We start from the raw sequence: 19251 nt of genomic DNA on the forward strand, positions 1-19251 counted from the left end.
GTCCGTCCAAAATAAGTTTGACTTCCTGTAAAATTAACAGGGAAGGATTGAATATAAAAAGATTTTTCATCTGTCATTTTAGAATTAATTACAAACTGGAATTGGGGAATCTCATTGGTCATTCTAAAAAAATGTAAAGGATAGTTCTAACCACTCTAAAATAAAATGTAAAGGATAGTTCATACCATTCTTAAAAAAACCTTTAAAGATAGCTCTAAAATAACAAGAAAAATATTACATACATTCGTATGTAATATTGGTACGATTGCATACTAACTCCTGTGAAGACTTTTTATGCTTGCTGCATGAAAGGTGTTATATAAAATGAACAAATTTAACATATCATCAGATCTATATTTTATATTTTTTCAACGTTTTCATGGAATGTTATAAATATATCATAATATAAAAGTTTCATCATGCCTTCTGATGAGGAAAGTGATTCTAATAAAAGAACAATACATGACCAATTTACTGCTTTAAAACATTAACACAAAATTACACATCTTTCACTGAACAGACCATATGAAAATCTTGCAAACCCACAGAAATAGAAATGTATACAATAAAACCACGTTTTTTTTCCTCGCGTATTTCATTGTTTTCTGAACTCTTAAATCTGGTCACCGGTTAATTAAAAACATACCTAACACGAACACGATCTTTTTACTTTCTTTTTTACAGAGCATTAAAATCCATTCAAATATATTAATTTAAAGGTATATAGAATTTCATTGAAAATCATAGTACAATTGGATCAAAAACCAACACAAATTAAGTATCAAAACATGTTTTGCTTTATTCAGCTTCCTCAGTTGATACATAAAGGAAATGACGTAAACGTACAAAACAGACGTCTACGTTAATAGACGTCACATTTGGCGCGTAAAAGAAACGTTATAATATTACAATAATATAAAACGTCTATTACTGTTTAATACAATAAAACATGTGCATATGTATGTATAAATATTTTTTTACATAGCATATATCATATAATCATGATCAGCAAACCAAATTTAAGAGCAAACCTATTGTAAAAATAATACATTTTTTGTACTATGACCACAGCAGATTTCGTACAGAAAATGTAAGGGATAGTTCTTTCCTTTATAAAATAAAATGTAAAGGAAAGTTCTAAAATAAAATATACATGAATGAGGATAGTTCTTTAACTTTCGGGTTTATTTGTTCCCAAATGTATCTTATTTTGTTGTTTGTTTGTTTTCTTGTCATATTACATGCACATTACATCATATGTATAGCAATGATGTTTGTTTATGCTGAATTAACTCCTGAAAACTTGAGAAAAAAAACTTGTAAATTGCTAAGACATTTAATTAAAGTCTGTTTAACCATACTTTTTTCAAATAAACATTTTACACCGCTTTTAGATAACCTGACATTTTCTATTGAATAGTTTTTTATTTTACATAAGGACTTACTAAGTTTTTGCACATAAGTACTTACATTTTGTCTGTATAAAAATATAATGAGATCACCAATTACTTTCAACATTTTTACAGTATATATTATATTTTTCTTTCATATTATATCTGTTTGCATTAAATTGAAGAAAAATGTGTGTTGATTTTATGCAATACATTATTCTATTATTTCTTTTTTCAATATTTTATATTTTATTTTTTTAATAATACTGCCAATATTGCATATGGTTTCAAAATTTATAAATCAAACGTAAAAACATTTAAAATAGACACCTGCAGTATCAATACTGAAAAGTAGAAGTTGTCCTATTTTGAATGAAAACTCACAACAATATCAGTATGGTACATTTTAATTTTAATGTTTACAAAATGGGCTTTTTCTAAGCTACAACAATTGATTATTATGTCATTGTAATGCAGGCATTGCTAACATTCTAATTATATCGAAAACCTAGAAATAACATATGCAAGTTAACCAGTTTTACTTCAGCCGAGTATCTTTTTTAAATGATTTTTTATTTTGTTTTAATTATAAACCCAATACGATTACATTTACATTATAATGTAATTGGCTGTGCAATATATTTTATTATTGCATGCATCATTTTTATTGCAATATAATAAAATAAAAGTGGGTGTGGACAGGTAACCACAAGTAGCGTAGTAGCTATATATACATCGTGTTCATGATAAGAAACTTGTGTTTTAAGTTCGAATATGCAAATACCCATATTTTGACTTTTACATCACTACTACTTTTTTACAGTTTGTCAAGCGAGAATTCATCTTCCTTTTTTAAAAACAGTTTTGTTATCATGACATTGTTTTTATTTTAATCGTTTTAATTATTTGCACAGCTGGAAATAAGTTAAAATATTGAGCAAAAAGGCATATATTTGAATTTTTAACAGACAGTCTGTTTCTGCATGTAAGTTTGTATCTTTAACTTGTCTTGGGGACGACCCTCAGGAATAAAATATGCACAATTTTAATGGTGGCTTCTAAATATATAGATAGTTCAGAGGCACTAAATACTGACCAGTGACTTTAAGCTTTAATATGCAGCTTTAATATGCAGCTATCTGATATAATATGCAAAGAGGCATGCCCTTGCATGCCCTTGCATGACCACAGTTTATGTTGTCATTTAAAACACCTGTCCCTTTCACAGAGCAGAACAGAACTTTTACGTTTTTGTTTTGTACATGATCATCATATCACAATGAGTTCATCATCATAACCCTCAAAGGGCTGTTAATGATTTCAATGTTTGAAGGTTCCTGGGTAAACCACTGCTGGGCTAAGTAACTCAGTATCAAGCAGACGCTTGAAACGTATGCCTACACTGACCAGGAGTAAGGTATTGAAAGCGTATTCGGGCCTTCGAGTATACAATCCAACAGCAAATCTTCCCAAGACATGTATTGTTTGTGGATGGACGCGTTTTATGAAAAGGCGCTTAACAATACCTCGGCAAAAAATCATTCAACCTAAACACCTGTATAATATGCACAAGGATTTGAGCTAACAGCGATACTGTAAAAAAATATGATAAACAAGAACAACAAGGAAAGGCGGCGTTCAAAACTCTAAAGTTTCATTGAAATTGCATTAGTGGTATAACAGGAGTAGTCGGGACAAAAAAACTCTGACAAAAATCAATGAACCGAAAAATGTTGATTAGATGCACAACTAGACATGGTATTGATCCTTCCCCTAAAGTTTTGAGGAGTGGTCCAGACAAACATCTGTGTAGCTGGCAACACAACAAAAAAAACACCTTTTATTCAAGGGCAATAACTCAGCTAAAAATCATTCAAGCAAAAAAAAAAAACTGTTGTATTATGCACATGTACTTGATCTACCAATCAATCCTGTATAGTTTCATTAAAATTTCATCAGTGGTATAAAAGGAGTAGTCCGGACAAACTTTATTAACACCATTCAAGGGTCATAACTGGAACCAAAATAATTCAAGCGGAAAACCCGTGTTATATGCGAAACTTTTTGACCTACCAATCGATCCTGTAAAGTTTCATTGAATTTGCATTAGTGATATATATAAGAAGTGTAGTCTGGACAAACTTTAAAAAATAAAAAATAATTAGGGGCCATAAATCCGACAAAATTCATTGAACCATAAAAAACCGATGATATGCACAACTAGACTTGGCACTGGTCATACCTGTAAAGTTTGGATGAAATTGCACAGTTTTTAAGAAGTAGTCCGGACGAGCGTATTTGTATCTGGCAATACACAAAAAACACCTTTTTATTTAAGGCCCATAACTCGGCCAAATATCATTCAACCGGAAAACTCGTGCAATATGTGCAAGGACTTGAGCTACAGATATGCACAGCAAGACTTGATACTGATCATTCTGTAAAGTTTGGATGAATTGCACCAGTTGTTTATGCATGAGGATTTTTCCTGACAAATTTTGTGACGGACGGACAGACAGACGACGGAGAAGTGATCCCTATATGTAGGGGCGACACAAAAAATAGGTAACATAGAATCTATACGTGTGATTTCTAGGCAGTGGAGGGGTCATTATGCTTTTACTGGGCGTCATATATTATGACCGGGGAGTCAATATTTTATAAAAGGTATAGACGGATAACATGCGATGAAATATGGACCTATATAGTTGGCAGGGATTGACCTACAATATCTTTATATTTTATTAATACGAATTTATAATACTTCAAAATTGCTTTCTCTGTTGAAGATAAAAAAAGATATATGAATCAATCTGTACTGTAACAGCGAGGTGGAAGAATCGATTTTACAACTGTACAAATATAAAAGGAGGTTAATATTTTATATTAGTCATCATTAATAACCATATAGACAGGCTTTGGATCTAAAAGTCGAATTCCTGTGATTTAGTCCACAGGCGCTAGTCACATAATAAAATATTTCACATAATCGGCCTATATATGTATATTAAAAATCTTATTGTAGTATATAGCCCATATAGAACATAAAAATGTTTGTTTCAAGCACCTGTGATATAGTCTGACACCAGAAAAAATATTCAAAAGAAAAAAGACGGTTATATTTGGAACGAATGTCAGACGTTTCACTCCCAAGACGTTTCACTATTGAGACGTTTCACTCCCAAGACGGTTCACACCTAGACGTTTCACTCCCATTTTGTCAATTGTATGGACGTTTCACTCCCAATTTTTAGAGATGTTTACTAGGAAAGTTAACAAAATTTTAATTTCATAAATATCAAACAGTGTAAAAAAGAAATTCAATTTAATGTTTTGTTTGATTTCAATGGTATTGTTAATACGAATTATTAGAAGATTACTCATTTAATTATGGGTTGAGTGATAAGAGGTGTAAATGAAAGACAAATTTCTGAAATATCACTTATAATATAAGTGTAACAACATGAGAAAATTATATTTATAGTAAATTTAAAAAAATAGAATAACATAGAAAGAACAACAAAGACATATTATAAGTATCAGTTTAAATATTGAAATCACTACCAGTAAAGTAATTAATATTATTCATATAATAAAAAATGTCAATATATCAAATACATTGACTATATAATGATTATTTTTTGTAAGTCTTAAACAATGAAATGCGAAACATGTGTATAAAATAAAAAAAATTTAAATTTATTTTCTTCATCAATTTATTAAACAGTAGCCATTAAACAAACCTAAGTAATTGTGGTGATATCTCATCGCCTGATTAGTTGTATAAACACTGAGACAATCAACTAACAGTTTGACACCACTATAATTAGATCAGTTGTATAAACACTGCACTTATTCTTAAGCATCAACAGTTTACTAATCAGTTGTTTATTGGACCATTAAAATATTTTTTGACAACGGCCAATTTAAACACAGAAACTTCTCCATAAGTTTTGTTTATATAATAATGAATTTTAGTCACAAAAAATGATAATACATGACAAATATTGAAAAAATCCCAATCCTTCTAATTTAATTTAAAGATATTTCTGATTTCAATGGCCATTAAAATTTTTGACATATATCTCAAAAGCACTATACTAGCATTTAATAATTTAACAATTTTTTATCCCATGTTTAAAATTAACAACAAATAAACGCGTTACTCAAAGTTAATTGTTGTTAGAAGATTGTTATGCTTCAACTTCATTTTTTTTTTTTGCTTTAAATTAAAATTGCCTATTGAGTCCATGTTTACAAAAGATCAAGTAGTTAGTTATATTAAAGTGTTATTTTAATCAAAAATATTTTTTCTTTAAGTGAAATTATGTGATAATTGCACATATAGATCAAAGAATAGAAATTAAAAACACCTTTTTTCAAAACAACAATAATGAAGATAAGATAACTGAAATGATAGAACGTCTTGGTGTGAACCGTCTTGGTGTGAACCGTCTCAATAGTGAAACGTCTGTCTACCATTTGGAACCTATTCTATAAAGTAATCGAGTACTCCACAAACAGATTTGCGAACATGGCGATGCACGTTCCTAAAGCTCCGGGCTTTGCCCAAATGTTAAAAGAAGGGGCAAAGGTATTGTGACTTTATTTAAACAGAAATAGTAGTTTTAGATTATATTCTAACATGTGAATTCATTTCCATAATTCTAAAGTATAGTTGTTCTAAGATTATGACCTGAGTTTTCCCCATGTGAGTTATCTTTCATGCGGAATAGTTTTGTTTCAATCGTCCAAATATCTTTGGAACATTCGAGATTTTTTAGTCAGCGTACTATATCCCATATAAGATCCATTTGGTAATCTATCATAACTATCATATGATTAATTGATCAGAAACCGTATCTGTCATTCTAAAATGATACAGTGTTATAATTTTAGATTTGTCACTAAATCTCGTTCTCAAGCTAGCATGGACAAGTCGGTGCTTTGGATCTAAAACTAAGAAATATTTAACTTCCAAGTTTGTCAAATATCATCATATGTATGCATAATTAATATGAAATTAGGTGCTACCCATGGCGCAGAAAGTTCTTACGAATTATGGTTTTAGCATATAACATGTTTATTGTACATGTAAACCAGATCTTTTGTACCATAAACAAAACAAATAAATTGGTGGTGTTCAACCTATCATCGGGGGCGCTCAGAATATTCCGCAAATCTCCGAACGTAAAGAGGGACCACTGCGCCTGCGTCGGCGTTTGGAAAATCCAGTCTGCCATATTTGTTAACCTCTAATCACACTCACAGTTGTTGTTTTAACGATTTTTTTTATTGTGCTTATTTATCAAAAAGGATATGCTAAAGTAACTTTTTATATTCACAACTGTAACTATAGTTCTTATTAATGAAATGCATGTTTATTTTCTGATTTTGTACATCATTCTTTCACCGGAAGTGTTATTTAGCATGCGTCTGCTAGCAATAGTCTGAATTATGTAGAGGTTCATTAAAAGCGCTCTGATATCTATATTTAGCTCAAAAGGATTTCAAAATGGCGGCGCCCAGTTAACTAAGGATTTTTTCACAGCTCATTAGGTATAGCATATATATTTTTTTGAAATTTTCATTTACTTTTAATTTGATTTCATTTGAATTGATACGTCACGCAGTGTCTATTCTAGGACGCGCGATTGCGCGATTCACGCTAGTATTTCACAGATCGCGCACAATTCAAAATCATGTGCGTGGAAATCGCGTATCTATAAAAAAAGTTAATAAAACCGTAAAACTTCCATCCTGCATTATATTTGGTTGTTTTGTTTACATTTACACCGAAAACCGAAGGGAGGTAATTGTAAGCTAATTATAATAATTTAGTACCGTATGGTACTCGTAACGTGAGTTGACGGAAATTAACGGAATGTTCCGTATCGACCGGAACTAGTGTGCTAGGTCTGACAGTTGGGCGCCATTTTAGTGTAGTAAATAATCAAGAAAAATGAGGCAATTCCTAGCTTGGCTACGATCTAGACGTGAAAGATAGTTCGATTATTTGTATTGCCAATCCCTTTATAATCAATCGCGGCAGTTCTGTAATAATTTGTTTTCGTTTAAAAATTAAGGGGGGACAACTTCTGCTGCCTTAAATGAATATTATCGTTTTAATTATTTCATCGGTTGAACGCCTCAGTGTAAACTTAATGCAGACGATTTAACATTGGTAGTTTATATTGGCACCCTTTGATTTTGAAAATCGCCCCCTTTTTTGAAATAGAGGGGGGAAAATCACCCCTATTTTTCAATTCCTAGAATAGACACTGTACGTGTCATACATGTTATCTAAGAGCGCTACAGCTGTATATCCAAAGAAGAAGTAAAAACAATTAATTTTTTAATATTTTTAACATTTTGTTTCAACTGAAATAGTTTTGATTGTTCAGCTCTCTTCCCAGGTACCTTTTAGCACTGTTCAAGTTCAATAACCTGTGTAGGCCTATATGTTTTGTTTCAGTTTTATTTTTTTTTCCTGGATTTTTATCCTTGATCTTAAAAATTTAAGAAAAATTAATTCTAACATGAATCTAGTTAACCATAGCCTCTCTCAGTTTCCACATTTCACATTGGACATGGTAAATAAGAAAAAGACAGTCATTATTACCCGGTAGGGAAAGATAAAATATGATAGTGAATTAGACTATTCAAATACTTACAAATCTCATCATTATTTATCTTAACATTGTCAAAAGTCCTTTTGATTCATAACAGGGCTCGAATTTAACTTTTTTGGCCACTGGCAATTTTTTGCTAGTGGACAAATTTTTAACTAGCAAAAACTGAATTCAACTAGCAATTTTTACGACAATGATTTTTTAATTCCAAAATTGTTTAAACTTTTGTGTACATTCATTGTTTAAATTATCATGTACCATAATAATTAATTCATTGTTGTTACAATTTTGTATCATAATAATGAATTTTATCTCAATTGTCATGTTGGAACTTATAATACTTCAATTTTAAGTTTAATTATTTGATGTGCTGTGTTCAAGGACAAAGTTGTTGCTGGATATAGAGAATAACAAAATTAAAATTGTAATTTATTTGGACGAGTTCGAACTGCCCGGGGTACGAATCAGCAACGTAACTTTCTACTCAAAAACTTGATTTAGGCCACAGGGATTCTTACCAAATGTCAATCTACATTTAAAAAAAAACAATAATGCAATATTGTCGCCATATCGACGATGTCTGGTCTGGATTATGCGCACAACAATCGGCGCAAAATATTTTGTCAACATTTCCATCGTCATCGAGTTCGTACGCAAGACTGACGTGCAGTTCTTTCTCCCATTTTTTTAAATGTTTTAACTAAAGGTCTGATTGTCCTTCTTTTGATAGACTGTATTTAATCATCTTCTGTACTCAGAGTATTGTTATCGGAAGACACATTTGCTTCAGTAAATGGGAAGAAGTTCGTTATTTTTCATTTAGACATTTTATTCCGATCACGCTTGATTGACACGAACAAAATGACATTTGGACTGGTTTAAATTTGTGTACTTTTTTAAGCGAGGTTAAGGTATATAAAATGTAAACCAGACAGCAAGTGCGCGCATAGTTTATAACTCGGCTACCTACGAATATTACGCCCCATTTATATTTCAAATTTTCCTGACGAGCGTATTACGTTTTTTCTTCAACTCGCAAAAAATTGCGAGTAGTCATAAATCTAACTCGCAAAATCATTTTTCAACTAGCATTTTGCGAGTTTGCGAGTGTTAAATTCGAGCCCTGCATAAGTAACAAAAGATTTTTAATATTTCTACTTGCTGCAGAGCTTTAAACTGATTAAAACTGCCTCACGATTTATATAAAAAAATCGGCATCGCGAAAATATGTGACAAATGAAAATGTTTCTGTTTTCCTCATAAATTATACTATTTTGACTATTGTATGTTGAAATGCGTTCATAATAGATGCTTTTTGGATATTTTAATATTGTTTTCCACTTAGGAATTCATCAAAAAGCCTAAAACAAAAAATTCCAAATTTTCAATTCACGGCACAAATTACTGTCTGCTTGTGTCAATACATCAACTTCAAAGACCAAGTCCATGACTTAATAGTGTTTTGGACATGTCTATAATAATGTTGGACTTTATCTTTAAGATTTTTATTAGTGTCTTATCTATTTTTATTGCCTGTGGCAATGTAAAATTAATCAGCGTAGCAACTGCTGAGATTGATTGCCTCAGGCGAAGATTACTGGCGCACCGTGCTGTGAAGGGTCGTATTAAGAAACATAATTTTACAGTTGTCCAAGATTAGCATCTGTCAAAATTTGACTTTTCCGGGACTAACTTTCTGCTTATTGTCAGTTGTCCCAAGTGGTTTTAGAGTTGCCCCCGACGTCAAACTATAGGATTTGTAGAGCCCTGCTCATGTTAAAAATAATAAGTTTACTGATTATATGGGTAAATGTAACAGTATGGTAAGATTCAGAACAATTTAATGACTTGATTTTCACTTTTAACATAAATTTCAGTCATCATACAAAGATGAAACTAATCTCATTACCTTTGGTAATGTTAACAATATATAAAAACTTGTTTTTAGCTGTGGATCTTAGTATAAAACAAATAACAGAAAATTTAACATTGAATATCTGTAAATTTATAAACTGAAAAATCTTTAAATTTCTAGGTTATCCATAAATATAATGAAATCCTAGACCAGTTTAAGTGACTTTTTGGTCAACCTTCTGTCTTGGAATAAGAGGTCATCAATAAAGAATTTACACATTTACAATTACTAAAAATTCTATTTCAGTCTATCATTTTAACAACTGGAAGCATGTTTAGTTTATTTTGAGTAGGGGATGAGATGACAATTTAACCTTACACATTTACCTAAATCACACTGACTTAGTATATATTACTGAATTAACTAATGATACTTCATTAGAATAACTGCTAGATTCTATTAAATCTAATATAATTTTATCATTAATGATGTGACAACAAAAATTATGTAGCTTCCATTGAGTGTTCCTTAAATCATACCTAATATTATAAAGGAGATAGTATTGTCAGGAGATACAAGTCAATTGAAGTCATGTTCAATTCCTGTCATCTATTTTCAGAAAATATTCTATGTATTCAAAGGATTACCCTCATTCTGATTCTTTGGAACAGACACCATTCAATGTCATATGACAGCATATAATCTTTTTTATGAGAAAAGTATAATATTAAAATAACAAAAGTGTTTGCTATAATATCTGTTCTTTTAATTTCAGCATTATTCTGGTTTAGAAGAAGCTGTATATAGGAACATTGAAGCATGTAAGGAATTGGCGAAGACCACCCGGTCAGCTTTTGGACCGCATGGTAATTTTTCTTATTGACAATGAAAACCTTGAAGTAAATAAATCATTTATTTGAGTTTTATAATATGATGACTGATCAGTTTTTACCTTCAAATTTTATTTTGTTCAAAACTTTAGGGGTTTTTTAGTCCCCTACCGGTTTACCGGAGGGGACTTTAGGTTTACCGTCCGTCTGTCTGTCTGTCTGTCTGTCCGTCCGTCAGTCCGTCCGTCCGTCCACAAAACTGGATCCCGTGATAACGAAAAAAGTACTGAAAATATTTTAATGAAACTTGATATATGGATAGATGGCAGTATGGAGATTATGCACGTCTTTTTCTTTTCTTCCTATGTTGAAAATTCTGGTTGCTATGGCAACAAATAGACTGAAAATATGACAAATTTTACACATAAACTGGATCCCGCGATAACGCAAAAAGTACTGAAAATATTTTTATGAAACTTGATATATGGATAGCTGGCAGTATGGGGATTATGCACATCCTTTTCTTTTCTTCCTATGTTGAAAATTCTGGTTGCTATGGCAACAAATAGACTGAAAATATGGCAAATTTTACACATAACCTGGATCCAGTGATAACACAAAAAGTACTGAAAATATGTTTATGAAACTTGACATATGGGTAGATGGCAGTATGGAAATTATGCACATCCTTTTCTTATCTTCCTATGTTGAAAATTCTGGTTGCTATGGCAACAAATAGACTGAATTTCAAGATTTCTTATTCTAGTATTTTAAGTTTTTTCACTATAAGTTCTTTATTTCTTAAGGTATTTTCTTCAAACTTTAAATGTAAGTTGCTTGTCATCAACCACATCATATGTGGCAAGGTTTACAACTCTAGTACAAAATTTATCAGAATTACCTCCCTTGAACTTAAAATTTTCATGAAAAAAACATTGTTTTTTTTTAATAACTTCTTTTTCTGAATGTATCTACTTCTAACTTCATATAAATGTTTCTTATTGTCACTCAACATTTGTGAGTGTTCAATACTCTAGCAAGACTATTTCCAGAATTATGCCCCTTTTGAACTTAGACTTTTTTTTGAGAAATTGGTAATTTTTACTCCAACTTCTTCAGTCATGATAGGATTTTAAAGATGTTATATTTTGATAACAGGGATGTTTAAAAAATAACTTTAGAGTGTCCTTCAGTCCGTCTGTCTGTACATAAAAACTGTTTCCTGTGATCACTTTTAAAGAACTTTTTCAACAAATTTACTTAAAATAGGAACCTAAGTGAATGGCCCTTCAGAATGTTGCTTGGGCTCTTACCGGTAGGGGACTTATGGATTGCTTGCAATACTATGATAATTGCTTGTTTTCCCCTTTTTTGTACAAATGTATGTGTTTTTATCTACTTAAAATTAATTATTTTCTTCAATATATCAATGTAGGTCAGAACAAGATGGTTATTAACCATCTAGAGAAACTGTTTGTAACAAACGATGCTGCAACCATCCTAAATGAATTAGAGGTACAGCACCCAGCTGCAAAGATGCTGGTTCTTGCAACACAGCAACAGGAACAGGAAGTAGGAGATGGAACCAACTTTGTCCTTGTGTTTGCTGGTTCCCTTCTTGAACATGCTGAAATGTTGCTCAGAATGGTAAGAAATATATCAATAAGTATTCAAGTGAAGTCAATGTTGTTAGTGTAATTGTTTCACCCAATTTCACCACTGACTATGATATTGATTTTGTTTAAAACTTTTTACGCTACTTTCATTTAAAGAAAAATAATGAGGGAGTTTTTATGTAAGATAAATGTCTTTGTTTTGGTACTTTTCACATATGTTTTGGTTGTTTCAGGGCTTGTCAGTTACAGAGGTCACAGAGGGTTACGAATTTGCTTCAAAGAAAGCCCTGGAAATTCTGCCAGGTAGTTATCTCATTTTATTTCATAGTGTAATATTATTTTTTAATACATTATTTCAAAAACAAATTTGTGTTTGTTTGTGGTTAAACTTTCAATGTAAGCAACAGATAACATTATTCATGTAAACATTTGTAATGAACATGTATTTTTTCAAGCATGTTTGGCATGTTGTTTATAGATCATTTCTGTCAGCCTGCTTAACTCAGTAGGAAGAACATTTGCTCTTTAATCCAGGCTGGTTTGATTCTGAAGTGAGGTGAATTTCTCTGATGACAGAAGATCTCTGGCACTGAGTCTAATGGTCGTTTTTCTCTCAATCATGTGGAATTAGTAGTCAATCACTTGAAGAGAAATTAGAAGTAACTTGTTAGTTATCCTGGTTGGGTGGACTAACCCCCAAGAAATGACCAAAAATGTGTTGAAATAATAAAAAAACATATCATTTCTTTCTTTTATTCTATTTTTAGATTTGATTTGTGAACAACAGAAAGACCTCCGTGACAGAACACAAGTTGCTCGAGCCATTAAAACTTCATTGATGAGCAAACAATATGGACATGAAGATTTTCTATCCAAATTAGTAGCCGATGCATGTGGTAAGGAAACATAAAGTTTTGTTTCACTGAAAATGGTATAACAGGATACAAAAATCAAATGTGTTAAATTTCTAGATTAACTGTATAATGACAACTTCGTAATAACGCCTTTATCAGTTAAATATCATTTGTTGTATTTTGAAATTGTTGTTTATATATGAAGGAAAGACAAAAAGTAAAACCCACTTATTTTGTAGTATTTAAATACCATGTTGGTTAAAACTTTGTTTTTTTTTCTGTGAATTCTAATATTTAGTATGCTATGTTTTTCTTTTTCAGTTTCAATTATGTCAGACAAAGTTACATTTAATGTTGACAATATTCGGGTCAGTAAAATTCTGGTAAGTGACACATGTTTTGTGATCTTTTATAAGCATTAACCTGCTGAAACCAAAAGTAATCAGCCGTTGATAACTTCATATAGCAAGGCTCTATACTGTTTGCTGGCTAACTTCAAATTTTCCTTTTGATGTCCCTAAAATTGATAGTTAACAGTTCCAAAATGGAAGCTGGATAAATCCATTTAAGAAATTCAGGGTAAGATTATCTCAATTATGGGAATTTCAATTATTGTACAGTTTAGGAAGACAGGGATATTAAGTTGCCAAGAATATATATGGCATCTTGTATTTATTTCATAGATATTAACCGGACGAATTTACTGTGTAAAAAAATGACCTCAGTAACTGACATTGCATAGATAACATGTATAAGATATGATTATTTCTGTATCCAGGGTTCAGGTGTACTGCAGTCTTCACTCATACAAGGAATGGTGTTCAGACGAGCTGTAGAAGGGGAGGTAACCAAGGCCAGCAAATGTAAAATAGCTGTATACTCGTGTCCATTAGATATCATGCAAACAGAAACCAAGGTAAGTCGGAATAACTTATGTTCTATAATCATGTATAACGTTATTTCAGACCTTATCAAATGTAACAAATGAACTTCCAATGCTTGTACCATGTTACCTTCCAAAACATGTCTTATCAATTGTACCTTTCTTTCATTTGCTTTGTCTAAAAGAACCATTTATAATCCATACATAATTTTCGTTTCCAAAAAATCAAATCCATATTCTACTCCATGTAGCATGGATTTCATTTTCTGAGTCAAAGATTCATGTCAAAGCAGTTCTATTATCCAGGTTTTTACTGTGTCAACATGTTTAGAAATTGGTTGTGTGAAATTGAATACATAACTGTTTCCATTGGACACAGTATAGTTTAGTTTTTGCATGCAAGTTGGTATCAGGGAATGGGTTGAAACTTCACAAAGAATTGACTTTTACAGACAGCTGTTGTTTCATAATGAAGTCATGTCTTTATTTAAAGTTCATAGGCAAGCAACATTACAGTACAAACATAGAGATTATATTCATTTTGTTTCTAAACCAAACCATATTTTACTTGATGCAATATCCATTTTTTTCATCATTTAATAATGTTATAAATATTTCTACAATACTCTTTTGATTTATTTACAGGGTACAGTTTTAATAAAGAATGCAGATGAACTTGTAAACTTCAGCCAAGGAGAGGAAAATCTAGTAGAACAAGTATGCCCTCATTTATCTGTTTCCATTTAGTATTGTAACCTGTCTTATATGTCATAAAGGGTTATTATCCCCCGCCGAAAATTTTCGGCGGAGGATATAGAAATAGTCTCCGTCCGTCCGTCCGTCCGACCTTCCGTCCTTCCGAGCCAACATTTGATTATTATGAGCTTCATTCCGTAGTTAAATAAAGAACATAAACTCATAAAATTGAAATTAAGAGCTATTTTTTTGCTTTTATGAGCTTATTTTGCTTATGGACGTTGGTCCAGGTGGTGTTTATGAGCTCATTTGCCTCATAAACATCAAATTTTGGTACGTCCGTCCGTCCTTCCGTCCGACATTTTTGTCCGGAGCATATCTCTAAAAGTATTTGAGTTATCAACTTGAAACTTCATAGGTGGATAGACCTCATTGAGGAGGAGTGCAGTGCACAAGAATGATAACTACCTTGCATGATTTTTGAGTTATTGCCCTTTGTTATTTTTCAAAATTGATTTTTGTCCAGAGCATAACTCCAAAAGCCTATGAGATATTAACATGAAACTTCATAGGTGCATAGATCTCACTCAGGAGGTGTGCAGTGCACATGAATGATAACTCTACCTTTCATAATTTTTGAGTTATTGCCCTTTTTTATTATTCATACCTAATTTTTCACCTGAGTGGAGCATAACTCAAAAAGTGTTTGAGATATCAACATGAAATGTCATAGGTGGATAGATCTTATTGAGGAAGAATGTTGTGCGCAAGAATGATAACTCTTCCCTATACAATTTTTGAGTTATTGCCCTTTGTTTTTTTTCATGCTATTTTGTCCAGAGCTTATCTCAAAAAGAATTTGAGGTATCAACTTGAAACTTCAAAGGTGGATGGATCTCATTGACGAGGAGTGCAGTGCTTAAGAATGATAATTCTACCCTGCATTATTTTTGAGTTATTGCCCTTTGTTATTTTTCAAAATTAATTTTTGTCCAGAGCAATACTCAAAAAGCCTTTGAGATATCAAAATGAAACTTCATAGGTGCATAGATCTCACTCAGGAGGTGTGCACTGCACAAGAGTGATAACTCTACCTTTTATAATTTTTGAGTTATTGCCCATTGTTATTTTTCATACTTAATTTTTCAGTTCAATTTTTTTCTCAAAAAGTATTTGAGATATCAACTTGAAACTTCATAGGTGGATAGATTTTACTGAGGAGGGATGCAGCACAAAAGAATGATAACCTACCCTGCATTATTTTTCAGTTATTGCCCTTTGTTATTTTCAGCCATCAGTATTCACATAGGTTTCAAATCTGTAATCACTATAGCCATCAGTTTTCATTACCAAAAGACCTCTTAAAATAGAATTATTCTGTTCTACTACATATACATTCTTCCAATGAGCAAACACATTCGGCGGGGGATGGCCATGTTGACATGGCTCTTGTTGTAAATCATTTTGGGCAGTATCTTGTTTTTTACCTTGATATTTACTGTTTAAGATGGTTCTTTTTCATGGGGGGGAGGGGGTTGGGAAAGTAAGTAATTATAATTGCAGTGCGACACAGTTTCGCTTGCAATGCTAGATGTGTGTATTTGAAAGTAAATTTTTGAACTAATTTTAACTTGTAAAGATGAGTCTGTGCAACCTCAAGCAAAGTTTGCTGACTTCTAATTTCTGCTCATCTGTATTTAAATAAAAACATGGTCTTCTTTTAGTTCTTTTTATGTGGGGAAGCTATCCAGAAGGTTGATAGTTCTTACTCCAGGACCAGTTATGAATGGAATGATAGTCACTCAAATGTCTTTTTCCAGTAGAATGGCAGCTATGTGATCTATTAAAGTGTTAAATGAAATAAAAATCAGCAAGAAAGAAAAAGTATTAGACTTTAAGTTCAAAGATGTTTAAAGCTTTCACTAAATGTTATTGATTAATTTAGGCATTTTGTTGTATTTTCTTCCATTATTTTACAGCAAATTAAAGCAATAGCAGATACAGGTTGTACTGTGATAGTTGCTGGAGGTAAAGTTGGAGAGATGGCGACACATTTCTGTAATAAATACAAAATCCTCATCCTTAGACTTATGTCTAAATGGGACCTGAGAAGGTTGTGTAAGGCTGTATCTGCTACACCACTTCCAAGAGTGGGAAGATTTATAAGGTCAAGTTTATATACAACAGCTGCGCCTGCAGATGAGATGTCGTCGATTAAATTACATTTTGGCTAACCAAGATTATTGTGAGAGAAAATTTTATACAAGATTCTAAGAGTGGTAAGTATTTATATAGTCGATTGTTTGTCTTGAATAGTTACTGATTGATCATACTGTTGTATTTTATGTGATATATTATTGCTTGTTAATCCAATTCTGTCTTACTCTTTTGGACTTCATGATCAAGTTTTATTTTGACACTGTCTGAAATGAATCCTCTACCAGTGTAAGAGTAATTTTGAGATACTTGATATATTTAGTGTTTTGTCCTTCAATAGTTTAAGTATTTTCGAAATGTTACATACTTTTAGATTAGATTTTTGTTTAAGTGCATGTTTATATCATGGAACCTAAACGTCGAAATATATATTTCAGACACCACCAACCCCAGAGGAGTCTGGTTACTGTGATAATGTATATGTAGATGAAGTTGGTGATACTCCAGTTATTGTCTTTAGACAAGGTCAGTATCATTAAACAGTACCAGTGTAATATGACCGAAGGTTTTGTTAATTTTATCTGATACTTGTTATATGTAACTGAATTTAAATTTTAGTGTGCTCACTATGAAAAACATTTTAATTTAGTACAAGAACTCATTATAAGCATTAAACTGATAATAAATAAATTATAATAAATATACTAAGAAAGAAATTAGTTTGAATATATTTTTTCTAAAAATGTAGAATAGTTTTGAAGACTTATTCTTGTCTGGACATTGCGTAACTGAATATTGCTTAAATTTTGAAATACAGATACTGCATTTCATTTTCAATCCATTTGATATTGTCATGAACCTGCTCTGTATTGCATATACGGTTTGTCCAGTTATAGTTTAAGAGATTTTGATATCAAAATACTTGAATTAAGCAGTCCCAGTATAGTCACATCAGACTGCAGGCTCACCTCACTATATACTGCCAGCAAAATCTAGTCACTTTGCCTGTTCCATGAATACCATATATAGCCTAATTGGGTTGTAATTACTGGAGGTTTATTACTGTTTATTGACGATCTTTTACAGATCAAAGAAAGAGAGTGCCTTACGCTATTATTGCATCCGTGGATCACAATAATATCAGATGACATGGAGAGAGCCATATGACGGTGTTACACCATACAGCCCTTATCCATGAGTAGGATGTATCATGTATGGTCCGGAGCTGGAGCTTGTGAGATTGAGCTAGCCAAGCAAATCACAACCCTAGGAGAAAGTACACCAGGTCTTGAGCAGTATGCCATCAAGAAATTCGCAGAAGCACTAGAAGTTGTTCCAAGAACAATTGCTGAAAATGCTGGAGTAAAGGTAGATATTATTATACCTGTTTTTATTCCTCTACATTTTAGATTTTAAAATGATGGTTTGCTTTCATTTATCATAAGATTTAATGTGGAAAAAATAAATTCTGTGTTGGGTTATTTTTATTTTTTCTAACCAAATAAATTACTCTGTAAACTTGTAACATGTTTTGTTTGATATCCATTATAGGCAACTGAAGTATTATCACTGTTATATGCTGCCCATCAGGAAGGCAAGAAAAATGTTGGTGTTGATATTGAGGTTAGTACAATAAACAATTTACACTTTTATGCTCATGAATGACTCATTTGCTACAATGGTCATGTTGCAATTTTTTGAAGTTCTATAAATTATTTTGTTTTGCACAAATTATTTCACAACCTGGAAAATCTATGTTTGATACTTCAAGTTAAATGTATATTGTATGCAGCTTAATTGCTGACCAATACAAGTTTGTTCATATAATTGAATATTATATACCTTATATTTAAAGAAAGTTTTCTTTCAATGTTCAAAATGTACTTTTCCTTTCATTAGTCTTCAACAATTTTAGTATCCATATAAATAGTGTTTAACTTTTTATTAAACCTAAATTATTTACTGCAATATTTTATACAACAGTCTCAAGGTGCAGGTGTAATAGACAGCGCAGAGAAGGCATTGTTTGACCTTTACCTCGCCAAATACTGGGGGATCAGATTCGCTACTGCTGCTGCATGTACTGTTCTATAATATAACACCGACTATTTTTATACTTTTACATGTATGCAATTCCGGTATTCCCTCTCTCCCAATAAATGTCTAAAATCTATATTATCAGTCTGTCAAGATGTGATGTGTAAATACAGGAATTTTATGGTTTAAACTAATTGTATTTAAAGGCTGCTATTATCATTATTGCCTTTCAAGTTCTTCAGTTGAAACTTTGAATAAAAAGATAAATGACAAAAGCAAGAAATGCAAGTTCATAATGAT

At 31.7% G+C, this 19251-nt stretch overlaps 1 protein-coding gene across 1 annotated transcript; it reads left to right on the forward strand.

Moving 5' to 3' along the window:
• The first annotated feature begins 5877 nt into the window (after positions 1–5877).
• LOC132728576 (T-complex protein 1 subunit theta-like) lies at positions 5878–19008 on the forward strand. The gene is given in 13 exon segments (XM_060714236.1): positions 5878–5985; positions 10654–10744; positions 12144–12355; positions 12558–12627; positions 13092–13220; positions 13500–13561; positions 13957–14094; positions 14707–14778; positions 16737–16909; positions 17351–17456; positions 18001–18282; positions 18466–18537; positions 18898–19008. Coding segments are annotated over 13 exon segments (1578 nt in total). The 5' UTR covers positions 5878–5925.
• Positions 19009–19251: the final 243 nt, after the last annotated feature.

The sequence above is a fragment of the Ruditapes philippinarum genome, unplaced genomic scaffold (assembly GCF_026571515.1).
Source record: "Ruditapes philippinarum isolate M1 unplaced genomic scaffold, ASM2657151v2 ctg755_1_1_1_1, whole genome shotgun sequence".
Lineage (NCBI taxonomy): Eukaryota > Metazoa > Mollusca > Bivalvia > Venerida > Veneridae > Ruditapes > Ruditapes philippinarum.